At 39.0% G+C, this 16,695-nt stretch overlaps 1 protein-coding gene across 2 annotated transcripts in view; it reads right to left on the bottom strand.

Annotated features, from left to right (window-relative positions):
- Positions 1-13,935: 13,935 nt before the first annotated feature.
- The window catches only part of nrsn1l (neurensin 1-like), a 46,130-nt gene continuing 43,370 nt past the window's right edge, over positions 13,936-16,695 (bottom strand). For both annotated transcript variants that reach the window (XM_084079722.1, XM_084079721.1), the window contains 2 exons: positions 15,778-15,942; positions 13,936-14,917 (listed from right to left, as the gene is read on the bottom strand). In XM_084079722.1, the coding sequence (XP_083935848.1) occupies positions 14,516-14,917; positions 15,778-15,942 (567 nt within the window). In that variant the 3' untranslated portion in view covers positions 13,936-14,515. The remainder of the gene's footprint in view (positions 14,918-15,777; positions 15,943-16,695) is intronic.

Genomic DNA, 16,695 nt, shown 5'->3' with positions numbered 1-16,695 from the left:
TGTGGTTCTGAAACCTTTTGTTGTCAACCCCCCAAATTGACATGTATTTGGGCAGTGGACCCCAATGTGAAAAGATGTAGTGTCAGGGCCCCCCATGAAAAAGATTTATATTTATGCTGTAACACATTTTTTTAAAGTTATTTGTCTTGTTTGTTGTTCAAGTCAAAGCACCAGGAAGGCTGTACTTGTCAGCCATCTGTTAGCTCAATGGGTTGAGACGCAGTATTCATGATCCAGAGGCCATGAGTTCAAATCCCATTGATGTCTTTCCTATGATTCTTTCCTTTGCAGACTGGCTTCCAGAAGATCAACTGAAAACTACCAGGAAGGCTATATTTGTCATCCAACTGTTAGCTCAATGGGTTGAGACGCAGTATACATGATCCAAAGGCCATGAGTTCAAATCCCATTGATGTCTTTCCTATGATTCTTTCCTTTGCATACTGGCTTCCAGAAGATCAACTGAAAACTACCAGGAAGGCTGTACTTGTCAGCCATCTGTTAGCTCAATGGGTTGAGACGCAGTATTCATGATCCAGAGGCCATGAGTTCAAATCCCATTGATGTCTTTCCTATGATTCTTTCCTTTGCAGACTGGCTTCCAGAAGATCAACTGAAAACTACCAGGAAGGCTGTACTTGTCAGCCATCTGTTAGCTCAATGGGTTGAGACGCAGTATACATGATCCAGAGGCCATGAGTTCAAATCCCGCTGGTGTCTTTACTGTGATGCTTTCCTTTGCAGACTAACTTCTAGAAAAACAAGTTAAAACCACCAGGAAACCTGTAACTCTCAGCCAACAGCTTAGCTCAACTGGTAGAGCGTCTGTCCAATAACTTGACTTGACTTGAGTGGGTTCGATTCCCACTCGAGTCAAGTGTCCCCGGTAACTTGAGGCAACGGATAAATTGACTGATATCCTTAGTGATGCTTCCCTTTGCAGACTAACTTCTAGAAAAACAAGTTAAAACCACCAGGAAACCTGTAACTCTCAGCCTACAGCATAGCTCAACTGGTAGAGCGTCTGTCCAATAACATGACTTGACTTGACTTGAGTGGGTTCGATTCCCACTCGAGTCAAGTGTCCCCGGTATCTTGGGGCAACGGATAAATTGACTGATATCCTTAGTGATGCTTCCCTTTGCAGACTAACTTCTAGAAAACAAGTTAAAACCACCAGGAAACCTGTAACTCTCAGCCAACAGCATAGCTCGATTGGTAGAGCGTCTGTCCAATAACATGACTTGACTTGACTTGAGTGGGTTCGATTCCCACTCGAGTCAAGTGTCCCAGGTAATTTGGGGCAACGGATAAATTGACTGATATCCGTAGAATAACTTGTAGGAGTGTGCTGGTTCAAATCCAGTACAACCCAGGACCGAGCGGTCCTGGGTTTGATTCCCACTAACGTCAAGTCCCCGGTAAATTGGTGACTGGATTTGAACCAGCACACTCCTACAAGTTATTCTACGGATATCAGTCAATTTATCCGTTGCCCCAAGTTACCGGGGACACTTGCCTCGAGTGGGAATCGAACCCACTCAAGTCAAGTCAAGTCATGTTATTGGACAAACGCTCTACCAGTTGAGCTATGCTGTTGGCTGAGAGTTACAGGTTTCCTGGTGGTTTTAACTTGTTTTTCTAGAAGTTAGTCTGTAAAGGGAAGCATCACTAAGGATATCAGTCAATTTATCCGTTGCCTCAAGTTACCGGGGACACTTGACTCGAGTGGGAATCGAACCCACTCAAGTCAAGTCAAGTCATGTTACTGGACAGACGCTCTACCAGTTGAGCTAAGCTGTTGGCTGAGAGTTACAGGTTTCCTGGTGGTTTTAACTTGTTTTTCTAGTAGTTTTCAGTTGATCTTCTGGAAGCCAGTCTGCAAAGGAAAGACATCAATGGGATTTGAACTCATGGCCTCTGGATCATGAATACTGCGTCTCAACCCATTGAGCTAACAGATGGCTGACAAGTACAGCCTTCCTGGTAGTTTTCAGTTGATCTTCTAGAAGCCAGTATGCAAAGGAAAGAATCATAGGAAAGACATCAATGGGATTTGAACTCATGGCCTCTGGATCATGTATACTGCGTCTCAACCCATTGAGCTAACAGTTGGATGACAAATATAGCCTTCCTGGTAGTTATTACTTGATCTTCTGGAAGCCAGTCTGCAAAGGAAAGAATCATAGGAAAGACATCAATGGGATTTGAACTCATGGCCTCTGGATCATGAATACTGCGTCTCAACGCATTGAGCTAACAGATGGCTGACAAGTACAGCCTTCCTGGTGCTTTGACTTGAACAACAAACAAGACAAATAACTTTAAAAAAATGTGTTACAGCATAAATATAAATCTTTTTCATGGGGGGGCCTGACACCACATCTTTTCACATTGGGGTCCACTGCCCAAATACATGTCAATTTGGGGGGTTGACAACAAATCGTTTCAGAACCACAGATTCCAAGGAAACAGCTGTAGGTGAATGGATAGAGTCACTGACTAGTGAGCCGCAGGTAACAGGTTCAAGCCTCAGCTACAGCAGCAAGTCAGGATGTCAAATCAAATAGGTATTATTAGGAGTGAAATGGTTGTGTTTCTTCACCCCAACTGCACATGACATCAGTTTACACGTTATTTTCAGTGATGAAGACAAACCGCACACACGTTCACTGTACTTTAGTACATTTTGTAAACTTATGACTCTGAGTAGAGTATAGCCTGACTTAAACAAACAAATAACAACTTAGTATAGTCAGATTATTTTTTACACAACTTACATTTTGTAATCAAACTACCGAAACGAAAGTTGGTCACCACCGAAACGAAAGTTAAATCCGAAATAATCACTAAGTGTGGAGGCCAAAATCGTCCCCCCAAAAACCTGTTAGGAGTACGTTTCAGGCAATTTAGAGTTGATTGGTAGTACTTTGTAGTGACTTTTTTGGTCCCTAACACCACAAATGGTTTACATACTCTTTACGAATGTCTTACGCATCATTTGCTTAACATGAATGATAATTCTAGTAATTGTTTGGTGTCTGCATTCATGAAAGCCAGGTAGTTTGCAACAGGTAAGGAGAAAGTCCACATTAACAGACAGTCATAAATGATGAACTGTCTTCACTTTACTGTAGGGCACATAATAACATGTACAAAGGATTTATAGATATTTTAGGAATGTTTTACAAAGCATGTTAAACATGAACAAACACATTAACAGACAGTTGTAAATGATGAACTGTCTTCACTTTACTATAGGGCACATAATAACATGTACTAAGGATTTATAGATACTTTAGGAATGTTTAACAAAGCATATGTTAAACATGAACAAGCTACCAATAGCTTGTATATATTATGTAACATCAGTTACAAATGATTTAATAATCATTTACAGATGTATTATACATGGCTTATTCATGAATAGTTACTAATGCCTTTATAGATGATTTGTAACCGTAGTTATAAAGGTTTTAGTAATCATTTACGAATGGCAATAAATAGGTTGGTAATGATTTGTTAATAGTCTACAAACTGCTTATAAACGTTTATAAATGCTTTAGAATGGGTCGTTACAAATGATTTAATAATCTTTTACAGATGTATATAAATGGCTTATTCATGAATATTTCACTACTTACTAATACTTTACAAATTATTTGTAACTGTAGTTATAAAGGTTTTAGTAATCATTTACGAATGTCAACAAACAGGTTGTTAATGATTTGTTAATAGTCTACAAACTACTTATAAACTTTTTTAAATGCTTTATAACGGGTCATTATTGTAAAGTGCTACCAAATTACTAAGTCCAGAGCTTTTTTCGTTTCGGTAGTGTCACTACCGAAACGGAAAAAAAATTACTAAGTCCAGAGCTCGATGAATGTTTGGGACCAAAAAAAAAGTCACTACCAATCAACTTTAAATTGCCTGAAACGTACTCCTAACAGGTTTTTGGGGGAACAATTTTTTTTTCGTTTCGGTAGTGACACCATTGTGTCACTACCGAAACGGGAAAAAAATTACTAAGTCCAGAGCTCGATGAATGTTAGGGACCAAAAAAAAAGTCACTACCAATCAACTTTAAATTGCCTGAAACGTACTCCTAACAGGTTTTTGGGGGAATATTTTTTTTTTCGTTTCGGTAGTGTCACTACCGAAACGGAAAAAAAATTACTAAGTCCAGAGCTCGATGAATGTTAGGGACCAAAAAAAAAGTCACTACCAATCAACTTTAAATTGCCTGAAACGTACTCCTAACAGGTTTTTGGGGGAACATTTTTGACAAAAATGACAAAAAATGCTGGTGACGAAAAAATGCTGGTGACGAAAAATGACAAAAAATGCTGGTGACGAAAAAATGCTGGTGACGAAAAATGACGAAAAATGCTGGTGACGAAAAAATGCTGGTGACGAAAAATGACGAAAAATGCTGGTGACGAAAAAATGCTGGTGACGAAAAATGACGAAAAATGCTGGTGACGAAAAAATGCTGGTGACGAAAAATGCTGGTGACGAAAAATGACGAAAAATGCTGGTCACAGAAAAAATGCTGGTGACGAAAAAATGCTGGTGACGAAAAATGAAGAAAAATGCTGGTGACGAAAAAAATACTGGTGACGAAAAAATGCTGGTGACGAAAAATGACGAAAAAATGCTGGTGACGAAAAATGACGAAAAATGCTGGTTACGAAAAAATGCTGGTGACGAAAAAATGCTGGTGACAAAATGCTGGTGACGAAAAATGACGAAAAATGCTGGTGACGAAAAAATGCTGGTGACGAAAAATGACGAAAAATGCTGGTGACGAAAAAATGCTGGTGACGAAAAATGACGAAAAATGCTGGTGACGAAAAAATGCTGGTGACGAAAAATGACGAAAAATGCTGGTGACGAAAAAAATGCTGGTGACGAAAAAAAGCTGGTGAAGAAAAATGACGAAAAAATGCTGGTGACGAAAAATGACAAAAAATGCTGGTGACGAAAAAAATGCTGGTGACGAAAAAATGCTGGTGACGAAAAATGACGAAAAAATGCTGGTGACGAAAAATGACAAAAATGCTGGTGACAAAAAAAATGCTGGTGACGAAAAATTACGAAAAATGCTGGTGACGAAAAAATGCTGGTGACGAAAAAAATGCTGGTGACGAAAAATGACGAAAAATGCTGGTGACAAAAAAAATGCTGGTGACGAAAAATGACAAAAAATGCTGGTGACAAAAAAAATGCTGGTGACGAAATGCTGGTGACGAAAAATGACGAAAAATGCTGGTGACGGAAAAAATGCTGGTGACGAAACATGCCGAAAAAATGCTGGTGACGAAAAAAATGCTGGTGACGAAAAATGACAAAAAATGCTGGTGACAAAAAAAATGCTGGTGACGAAAAAAATGACGAAAAATGCTGGTGACGAAAAATGACAAAAAATGCTGGTGACGAAAAATGACAAAAAATGCTGGTGACGAAAAAAATGCTGGTGACGAAAAAATTCTGGTGACGAAAAAATGCTGGTGACGAAAAATGACAAAAAATGCTGGTGACGAAAAAAATGCTGGTGACGAAAAATGACGAAAAAATGCTGGTGACGAAAAATGACAAAAAATGCTGGTGACGAAAAAATGCTGGTGACGAAAAAATGCTGGTGACGAAAAATGCTGGTGACGAAAAATGACGAAAAATGCTGGTGACGAAAAAATGCTGGTGACGAAAAATGCTGGTGACGAAAAATGACGAAAAATGACGAAAAATGCTGGTGACGAAAAAAATGCTGGTGACGAAAAAATGCTGGTGACGAAAAATGACGAAAAATGCTGGTGACGAAAAAATGCTGGTGACGAAAAATGACAAAAAATGCTGGTGACGAAAAATGACGAAAAATGCTGGTGACGAAACAATGCTGGTGACGAAAATGACGAAAAATGCTGGTGACGAAAGAAATGCTGGTGACGAAAAATGACGAAAAAATGCTGGTGACGAAAAATGACAAAAAATGCTGGTGACGAAAAAATGCTGGTGATGAAAAAATGCTGGTGACGAAAAATGCTGGTGACGAAAAATGACGAAAAATGCTGGTGACGAAAAAATGCTGGTGACGAAAAATGCTGGTGACGAAAAATGACGAAAAATGCTGGTGACGAAAAAATGCTGGTGACGAAAAAATGCTGGTGACGAAAAATGCTGGTGACGAAAAATGACGAAAAATGCTGGTGACGAAAAGATGCTGGTGACGAAAAATGCTGGTGACGAAAAATGACGAAAAATGCTGGTGACGAAAAATGACAAATAATGCTGGTGACGAAAAAATGCTGGTGATGAAAAAATGCTGGTGACGAAAAATGCTGGTGACGAAAAATGACGAAAAATGCTGGTGACGAAAAAATGCTGGTGACGAAAAATGACGAAAAATGCTGGTGACGAAAAAATGCTGGTGACGAAAAATGACGAAAAATGCTGGTGACGAAAAAATGCTGGTGACGAAAAATGACGAAAAATGCTGGTGACGAAAAAAATGCTGGTGACGAAAAAATTCTGGTGACGAAAAAATGCTGGTGACGAAAAATGACGAAAAATGCTGGTGACGAAAAAAATGCTGGTGACGAAAAATGACGAAAAAATGCTGGTGACGAAAAATGACAAAAAATGCTGGTGACGAAAAAATGCTGGTGACGAAAAAATGCTGGTGACGAAAAATGCTGGTGACGAAAAATGACAAAAAATGCTGGTGACGAAAAATGCTGGTGACGAAAAATGCTGGTGACGAAAAATGACGAAAAATGACGAAAAATGCTGGTGACGAAAAAAATGCTGGTGACGAAAAAATGCTGGTGACGAAAAATGACGAAAAATGCTGGTGACGAAAAAATGCTGGTGACGAAAAATGACAAAAAATGCTGGTGACGAAAAATGACGAAAAATGCTGGTGACGAAACAATGCTGGTGACGAAAATGACGAAAAATGCTGGTGACGAAAGAAATGCTGGTGACGAAAAATGACGAAAAAATGCTGGTGACGAAAAATGACAAAAAATGCTGGTGACGAAAAAATGCTGGTGATGAAAAAATGCTGGTGACGAAAAATGCTGGTGACGAAAAATGACGAAAAATGCTGGTGACGAAAAAATGCTGGTGACGAAAAATGCTGGTGACGAAAAATGACGAAAAATGCTGGTGACGAAAAAATGCTGGTGACGAAAAAATGCTGGTGACGAAAAATGCTGGTGACGAAAAATGACGAAAAATGCTGGTGACGAAAAATGCTGGTGACGAAAAATGACGAAAAATGCTGGTGACGAAAAATGACAAAAAATGCTGGTGACGAAAAAATGCTGGTGATGAAAAAATGCTGGTGACGAAAAATGCTGGTGACGAAAAATGCTGGTGACGAAAAATGACGAAAAATGCTGGTGACGAAAAAATGCTGGTGACGAAAAATGACGAAAAATGCTGGTGACGAAAAAATGCTGGTGACGAAAAATGACGAAAAATGCTGGTGACGAAAAAATGCTGGTGACGAAAAATGACGAAAAATGCTGGTGACGAAAAAATGCTGGTGACGAAAAATGCTGGTGACGAAAAATGACGAAATTGCTGGTGACGAAAAAATGACGAAAAATGCTGGTGACGAAAAATGACGAAAAATGCTGGTGACGAAAAAAATGCTGGTGACGAAAAAATGCTGGTGACGAAAAATGACGAAAAAATGCTGGTGACGAAAAATGACGAAAAATGCTGGTGACGAAAAAATGCTGGTGACGAAAAATGACAAAAAATGCTGGTGACGAAAAATGACGAAAAATGCTGGTGACGAAAAATGCTGGTGACGAAAAATGACGAAAAATGCTGGTGACGAAAAAATGCTGGTGACGAAAAATGACAAAAAATGCTGGTGACGAAAAATGCTGGTGACGAAAAATGCTGGTGACGAAAAATGACAAAAAATGCTGGTGACGAAAAAATGCTGGTGACGAAAAAATGCTGGTGACGAAAAATGACGAAAAATGCTGGTGACGAAAAATGACGAAAAATGCTGGTGACGAAAAAATGCTGGTGACGAAAAATGACGAAAAAATTTACTAAGTCCAGAGCTCGATGAATGTTAGGGGCCAAAAAAAAAGTCACTACCAATCAACTTTAAATTGCCTGAAACGTACTCCTTACAGGTTTTTGGGGGAACAATTTTTTTTTTCGTTTCGGTAGTGTCACTACCGAAACGGAAAAAATTACTAAGTCCAGAGCTCGATGAATGTTAGGGACCAAAAAAAAAGTCACTACCAATCAACTTTAAATTGCCTGAAACGTACTCCTGACAGGTTTTTGGGGGAAATTTTTTGACAAAAATGACAAAAAATGCTGGTGACGAAAAAATGCTGGTGACGAAAAATGACGAAAAATGCTGGTGACGAAAAAATGCTGGTGATGAAAAATGACGAAAAATGCTGGTGACGAAAAAATGCTGGTGACGAAAAATGACGAAAAATGCTGGTGACGAAAAATGACGAAAAATGCTGGTGACAGAAAAAAATTTGGTGACGAAAAAATGCTGGTGACGAAAAATGACGAAAAATGCTGGTGACGAAAAATGACGAAAAATGCTGGTGACGAAAAAATGCTGGTGACAAAAAATGACGAAAAATGCTGGTGACGAAAAAAATACTGGTGACGAAAAAATGCTGGTGACGAAAAATGACGAAAAAATGCTGGTGACGAAAAATGACGAAAAATGCTGGTGACGAAAAAATGCTGGTGACGAAAAAATGCTGGTGACAAAATGCTGGTGACGAAAAATGACGAAAAATGCTGGTGACGAAAAAATGCTGGTGACGAAAAATGCTGGTGACGAAAAATGACGAAAAATGCTGGTGACGAAAAAATGCTGGTGACGAAAAATGACGAAAAATGTTGGTGACGAAAAATGTCGAAAAATGCTGGTGACGAAAAAATGCTGGTGACGAAAAATGACGAAAAATGCTGGTGACGAAAAATGACGAAAAAATGTTGGTGACGAAAAATGACGAAAAAATGCTGGTGACGAAAAATGACAAAAAATGCTGGTGACGAAAAAATGCTGGTGACGAAAAAATGCTGGTGACGAAAAATGCTGGTGACGAAAAATGCTGGTGACGAAAAATGACGAAAAATGCTGGTGACGAAAAAATGCTGGTGACGAAAAATGCTGGTGACGAAAAATGACGAAAAATGCTGGTGACGAAAAATGACGAAAAATGCTGGTGACGAAAAATGACGAAAAATGCTGGTGACGAAAAAATGCTGGTGACGGAAAATGACGAAAAATGCTGGTGACGAAAAAATGCTGGTGACGAAAAATGACGAAAAATGCTGGTGACGAAAAAATGCTGGTGACGATAAATGACGAAAAATGCTGGTGACGAAAAATGACGAAAAATGTCCAGAGCTCGATGAATGTTAGGGACCAAAAAAAAAGTCACTACCAATCAACTTTAAATTGCCTGAAACGTACTCCTAACAGGTTTTTGGGGGAACAATTTTGGCCTCCACACTTTGTGATTTTTTCGGATTTAACTTCGTTTCGGTAGTGACACAATGGTGTCACTACCGAAACGATTTGTTTTTTACTAAGTCCAGAGCTCGAGGAATGTTAGGGACCAAAAAAAAAGTCACTTCAAAGTACTACCAATCAACTTTAAATTGCTTGAAACGTACTCCTAACAGGTTTTTGGGGGAACAATTTTGGCCTCCACACTTAGTGATTTTTTTCGGATTTAACTTCGTTTCGGTAGTGACACAATGGTGCCACTACCGAACTACTAGCCGGTCAGTCCATCTCTTCCCTACAAGACCAAAGCAATGATTAGATCAGATTTCCAGACTATAGAGATTTAACTTAAGAAGGGGGCGTGATTTAACCAAACATTATTTAACACCTTTCAAATAACCCATTATGCACAGAGCTGAGAAGTATATATCTGGATACAGTGTCTTCATTTACATTCACATTGAAGTAATAAAGATACCTTTTTTTTTAGGTGAGTTAAAACGTTAAAGCTTTACATTGTGATACATACTAAAGGCTGATGCCTGTATAATACATGAAAGATGAGTTCAAATATAAATGCCAACACAATGAGCAGGGCACAGTGGGGAATTGAACCCATCCCAGTAAACCAGGAGCTCCATGCCTGTGCCTTCGTTTTGTGTTTGTATTTTTTTAGTTGTTTTTTTTCCCGCAAATGACGCAACGCAAAACCCCTAGCAAAAAGGGGGAAAAAATGGTTCCTACCTTGAACACCAATCTTCACTGCAGATAAGCAGCTCTTCACTGAGCAAGCAGCATAGAGTTCCTACCTTATGTCTTCTTCACGTGACTTTTCTTCTTTGACTGAAATTACAAAGAAAAAAGTGTTCAGTTATTCATGGTCACATATAGGAAAACATTTATGGGCCCTTTTGGATGTAGCTTTGTCAGCCCCACCCACACTTCTAATTACCCCCCAAATGTAACCAAATGGACCCATACCGGTCTAACTCTGAGTGTACACATTGTAACCAGAGTTAGACCGGTAAGGGTCCATTTGGTTACAATTTGTACACTCTCAAATAGACCCTTGTATTGGTGCACTGGTCTAAAAGGAACCAAATGGACCCGACACTAACAGGTCCATTTGGTTCCAGTTGATGTTAATGTTAAAGTTTAAGAACCATTGGTTTAGATGACACTATGAGCCATTGGAACAGAGCGTAGATTAAGAGTTTCCTTCACTGTGTTATAAAATATAATGCCTCATTTTGTCCATTTCAGACAAGACAGCTGCTTTTCTATGTATGTTAAACTTACATGGCCATGAACCTATCACGGATCTGCAGCTACTCAGTCAGGGGTATACATAAACTGAATGTTTTATGATTAACAACACTTTTTTTTTTTACATTAGATGACATAGTCTAGCATGCCATTCTCAAAATGTTTTTTTCATTGTACGACATAGTGTAGCGTGGCATTTTCTAATGTTTTTTACATTAGATGCACATGTCAGGCATTTCTTTGTATATTCAAGTTATTTGTTATATCTGCCCTGTGCAATTTTTGCAGAAGTGTATTTTGTATCCATATGTTCCAAAGTTCAATGCCAAAAAGACAAATCGTTAATCGCAATTACTTATATGACAATTAATCGTCAAGTAAAATTTGGTGACAGCCCTAAAAACAATACAATGCAATCAATCCACTGTTCTTTCGGGCATGTGCAGTGTGCATGTGAAGCTGCTGCACAGTAGCCGATCGATAACTGACCTCCTACAAGTGAGCCACCAGGAGAAGAGGAGGGGTGACTCATACTCGCAGCTGTGAGTCATCACACCAAAGAAACGCCATGTACCCAAGCCAATCTAAGTACATCTCTGCATCAGATACACACGTACTGACACACATCTCACGGGAAAATCCACACATTGTGTATGCATAGCAGCCCCAGCTCCAGAGCTAAATTGAACTGGGGCATTAAAAAAGGAACTGATTACAATAGGCTACAGGACCAACACAGGACCATAGCCAATGGCCAAACTATAGGCCAACATTAACCTATGTTTCTGTAAATAAATAGCTAACCGATCCAAATGGCAGCACCTGAAAAACGTAACATTATACTGTAGATTTGATGGTATCCTATGCTTCTTGCAGCACCCTTTGATCCACCGTTCTTCACAGACGACCGTGGCATCAGGAATCTGCTAAACTACATTTCTGCCTAATAAGATTTTTTGTTATTCTGCAATTTCTTCAAAATGTTGTGAGTTTTGTCCAAAACTCACACAAATTGCCACACATCTCTGGAGTCTGGAGTCATCTCATCTATCGTAAAGATTTTTGATATTCCATACGGATTGATTATAATTGACTTCCAAAAGGCCCTATATTTAACAAATAATGAATCATATTTAAGGACCACTAATCAATGCAAAGCCGAAAGCTATTTTACTTAAAGGAGGAGTTCACCCCAAAAATGACTTATTTTCTATCAATTACACACCCCATGAAGCCTTGATTTCATGGATTTATTTTTGTTTTTGTGGCATTCCTAAGACAATAATTTGATGACCGTGTGTATTTCCGGTAGGAGACACAAATGATCTACTTTGTGTCTCCTACCGGATACATTAGCTGGTAGGAGACGGGAAACAAATTATTAGCTTAGGAATGCGACAAAAACAAAAAAAAATCCATGGATTCAAGGCTTCATAGGGTGTGCAATTGATAGAAAATAAGTCATTTTTTGGGTGAACTCCTCCTTTAATGTTTATATGTGGTGTGGTGGAGCCACAACCCTTGTTTGATTGATTTGATTTCATATCTAACTCCCTTTTCAAAAGGAGTATTCTCTGTCACTCCCCATGCATGTGGGATGCACGGCATGTGTGTCCCTGTGCACATGCTGGGACAGATGTGATACACAGCTGAGGTGGACCTGATTAGCTCCGTAGCACCATAGTGGGAAGAAAAAAAACATATGTTTCAACGCAGGACACAATAAAGATCTTCCCACACTACGGAAAAGCTTTACTCACACACTAAGCTGGCAGTGTACTGTATGAGCTCTTAACACACTGCCAAGCCTTCCATGGTTAAATGCTGAAGTGTTTTGAAGGTTAACATATCAAAAAACACTTCAGGATACTAGGTGACACTTGTTGACTGTGAAGGTGTTGTAGTCCAGTGGGGCGTAGCTCAGGAGGTATAGTGGCCGTTAGGGAATCTGAAAATGTGGTTTGATCCGCAGCTCCTCCAGGGTTAGTGTCAAAGTGTCCTTGAGCAAGACACTGATGTCAAATTTGACCCAGTGACTCAAAGCTTTGGGGTGGGGGGTTTCATGGAATCATATAAGGCATCTAAATAATCATGGTGTACAAATTGTCTTTACACAATCGTCTATCCGGGTACTGTAGATGACATGATACTGTACATCATAGCCAATTAAGCCCATGGCCAGTTTCCACTCATGATGGACAAGATCCATTTCAAATGTAAATCATTTGCGTAAAAAAAGAGACATGCTTTATAGCCTAAAGATGGTTTAGTATTGTTGTTAAAATAGATTGAAAATGTCCACATAAATGAGCAGCACTAAAAGTTAAGTATGCAGATCTAAAGTTTATTTGGACATTAAGACTCACTCCTGTGAAATTCATATTTCGTTCAATTAATCTCAACTAGTAGCACAATGAAATGGCAGCAAGAGTCGGTGTGCATGATTGGGTGATAAAAGCAGTTTCCTTTCTATTTTCAGTTTTTTCTTCAGTTATTCAAATGAATAATTAAGAATGTATTTAAAGGGCTCGGTTTCGACCCGGTGAGTCAAAATAATGTATCACAACCAGATTACCCTAATTAAACAGGCAACAAATTTCACTCACCTCAGTGCATTTGGTAAACTATAAAAAAACAAAACAAGCTGATTGGCTTAGAAATAGAAATAGAAAATTGAATGACCAATCAGAAATGAGGCTGTTTGTTCCAAGTTGAAAATAGAGCACTTGAGGCCAACTGTTGCCTAGAGACACAAAGTACAGGCAATTACGAAGCCAGATTCTGCTGAAAAGATAACAGGTGATATTTTCATCGCAGCAGGTACACATTTGTGTGTGGGTGGATGTGGGCAGCTGTGTGATTATGTGCGTGGGCAGATAGTCATGCAAATGTGAGTTTGGGTGTATATGTTGTACAAGTGTCTGTATTTGGTCAATACAAGTATTTATCGGATCCAGTCTTATTCATTTTCTATGTTTAATGTCTTCTGCATGTTAGTACATCACTCGGATATACATCTAGAAATACACAGGTTTATATAAATTAGTTTACCTGATATCACTAATGATATGATACACTTATTGTTTTTTTTTTTACTGATTGAATACTTTATTAACAGTACGATTATACAATGGTGCTAAAAGGATAACACAAAAAGCCCTCAGGGCTTATTTCCATTGTGGTCCTGTGTATTCAATTCATAGAGACATTTAAAGACATACAATAATATACAAGACATCATCAACACTAGTAGCAATAAAACATATGTACAGTATACATATATGTGTGGTCAAACTGATAGCTTTGATATGACATGTAAAAAACATGTTTAAAAAAACATGGAGACTAAAACAATAATCATGAGAATTAAAATATAAATACACAATAAAAACAGAATTTCCCTCTAAAAATGATTAGACTTTCTTCAATCTCTGCATAAGTGTTATTACATGATATTACTGGTCTCTCTTTAAAACAGAAGACACGTGAACTTCACAAACAGTCTATGCAATGGTCTCTTAACAAAAACCCATTCTGTGCTACAAGGTGGGCAGACTTTGCCAAACACACTCATCCCTTCCAGATATTGACAGGATATCAAACATCCATTTCTAACTGATATGTACATGATCTATTCCAGACTCTGGTCAGAGCCCCTAGAAGAGAAGAAACCGTACACCGTGTAGCTCGGTAGGGTCAGTGTTAGCAACCATTGCTTGGCGGGGGACACTTTCATGAACCGGGCTGGATGTTCTCCACCTTGGACAGTGTAATAGGTACCTTCCCTTCCTCTGCATTGGGCGCCATGGTGACGGCCTCCCCTGCACCCTTAAGAGCTCCTACCACTGTCCCCCACTCCCTTACCCCCTTCACCTCCTCCTCTCGGTGCGGCAGCTTCTCTTTGACTTTAGCCCAGAGGAGGACCCCTACAACTGCCAACACCGAGCCCAGGCAGGAGAGACCAAATCCGGTAGCAACACTGACATGCAGCCCCCTGTTGAAGCTAATGGCCTGTCTGTCAACGAACAGCAGGTCGCCCTCTCCAAAGTATTCAATCCTCGGAGGAGTGGAATAGCCAACTGACAGGCTGGCGATGCCTGCAGTCAGGATCAGGAGACCCAAGGCAAGGGACACCTGGAACAGAGAGGAGGGGTATGACCAATGAAAGGTGCTCTAGAAATACTACAACTACTACTACTGTGTTTTCATCTCCTGGTGTAAACAGTAGAAGTGTGTTTGTGTTTCTCGGTCTAAAAACAGTAGAAGTATGTTTACATTTTCTGGTCTAAACAGTGAAGTGTTTTCATTTCCTGATGCAAACAGTAAAGTGTTTTCATTTCCTGATGTAAACAGTGAAGTGTTTTCATTTCCTGATGTAAACAGTAAAGTGTTTTCATTTCCTGATGTAAACAGTAAAGTGTTTTCATTTCCTGATGTAAACATTAAAGTGTTTTCATTTCCTGATGTAAACAGTAAAGTGTTTTAATTTCCTGACGTAAACAGTAAAGTGTTTTAATTTCCTGATGTAAACAGTAAAGTGTTTTCATTTCCTGATGTAAACAGTAAAGTGTTTTCATTTCCTGATGTAAACAGTAAAGTGTTTTCATTTCCTGATGTAAACAGTAAAGTGTTTTCATTTCCTGATGTAAACAGTAAAGTGTTTTCATTTCCTGATGTAAACAGTAAAGTGTTTTGATGTAAACAGTAAAGTGTTTTCATTTCCTGACGTAAACAGTAAAGTGTTTTCATTTCCTGATGTAAACAGTAAAGTGTTTTCATTTCCTGATGTAAACAGTAAAGTGTTTTCATTTCCTAATGTAAACAGTAAAGTGTTTACATTTCCTGATGTAAACAGTAAAGTGTTTTCATTTCCTGATGTAAACAGTAAAGTGTTTTCATTTCCTGATGTAAACAGTAAAGTGTTTTCATTTCCTGATGTAAACAGTAAAGTGTTTTCATTTTCATGGAGTAAACAGTAGTAAAGTGTGCTGTACATTATGTGGTATCTTCCAGATTCCTGAGCTCCAGCAGTGGGGTGATCTCTGGGTCTGGACGAACCCCTGATCCTCTGGGTCTCTGTCCGACACGGAGGACGAGCATTCCTCATAGAAGTGGTGCAGATATGAGCGGACACCAAACTGGAGACAACTGGAGCCTGTCTATAATGAAATGACATGCACAATGAAACAACTGGTCTGGTTTACATTCTGCAATACAGGCAATGTAGTGCTGTACACTACAGTGTGGGTCTCAAAGTAGGGTCCAGGGATCCTCAGGGTTCATTGAGGGGGTTCCAAATTTGAACTTACAGGTCTGAAACCCTCAGAGTTATGGAAGTCTTGGAATTAAAAAGTTTGAGAACCACTGCAGTAGATCTCAGGTCTGGTGAGTTGAACATCCGCAAAAGGGAAGCAGAAGTTTAATTGTGAAAAAAACAGCAAACAGAAAAATCGGACTAAATGAGAGCATTCCAAAGCCCTGTCTCTTTTTAGTCGTTTTAAAGGCCAAACCACACCAATGCAACTACTTGCAACTGCCATTGGGGATAATGGTTGCAAGTAGTTGGATGTTGCAAGGGGTTGCATTGGTGTGGACATTACTTGATGTATTACTTGATGCATGTATAAATCATTAGAGCCCTGTATTTTAATAACATTTTTACTGTGGGCTACTCTACGCCACCATTTGATCTGAAAATTCACCTAGAAAACAATGCATCTTAATAACAGAATGTTGTGCTAATGGCCCATGATAGTGAGTTTATTCAATTATTGGTCATTTATTTGGAATTATATACATTTTTATTGATATACTGTAGCATCCTTTTTCCAAAGGACTTTACAATACATGCCTTACATATCACCCGTTCACACACGGATGGCAGAGGCAACCATGCAAGTCAAACGTTAGGG

This window comes from Gymnoscopelus microlampas, assembly GCF_963454915.1.
Source record: "Gymnoscopelus microlampas genome assembly, chromosome: 15".
Classification (NCBI taxonomy): domain Eukaryota; kingdom Metazoa; phylum Chordata; class Actinopteri; order Myctophiformes; family Myctophidae; genus Gymnoscopelus; species Gymnoscopelus microlampas.
The sequence above is the reverse complement of the archived record's forward strand: the minus strand, read 5'-3'. Positions and strand labels throughout refer to the sequence as shown.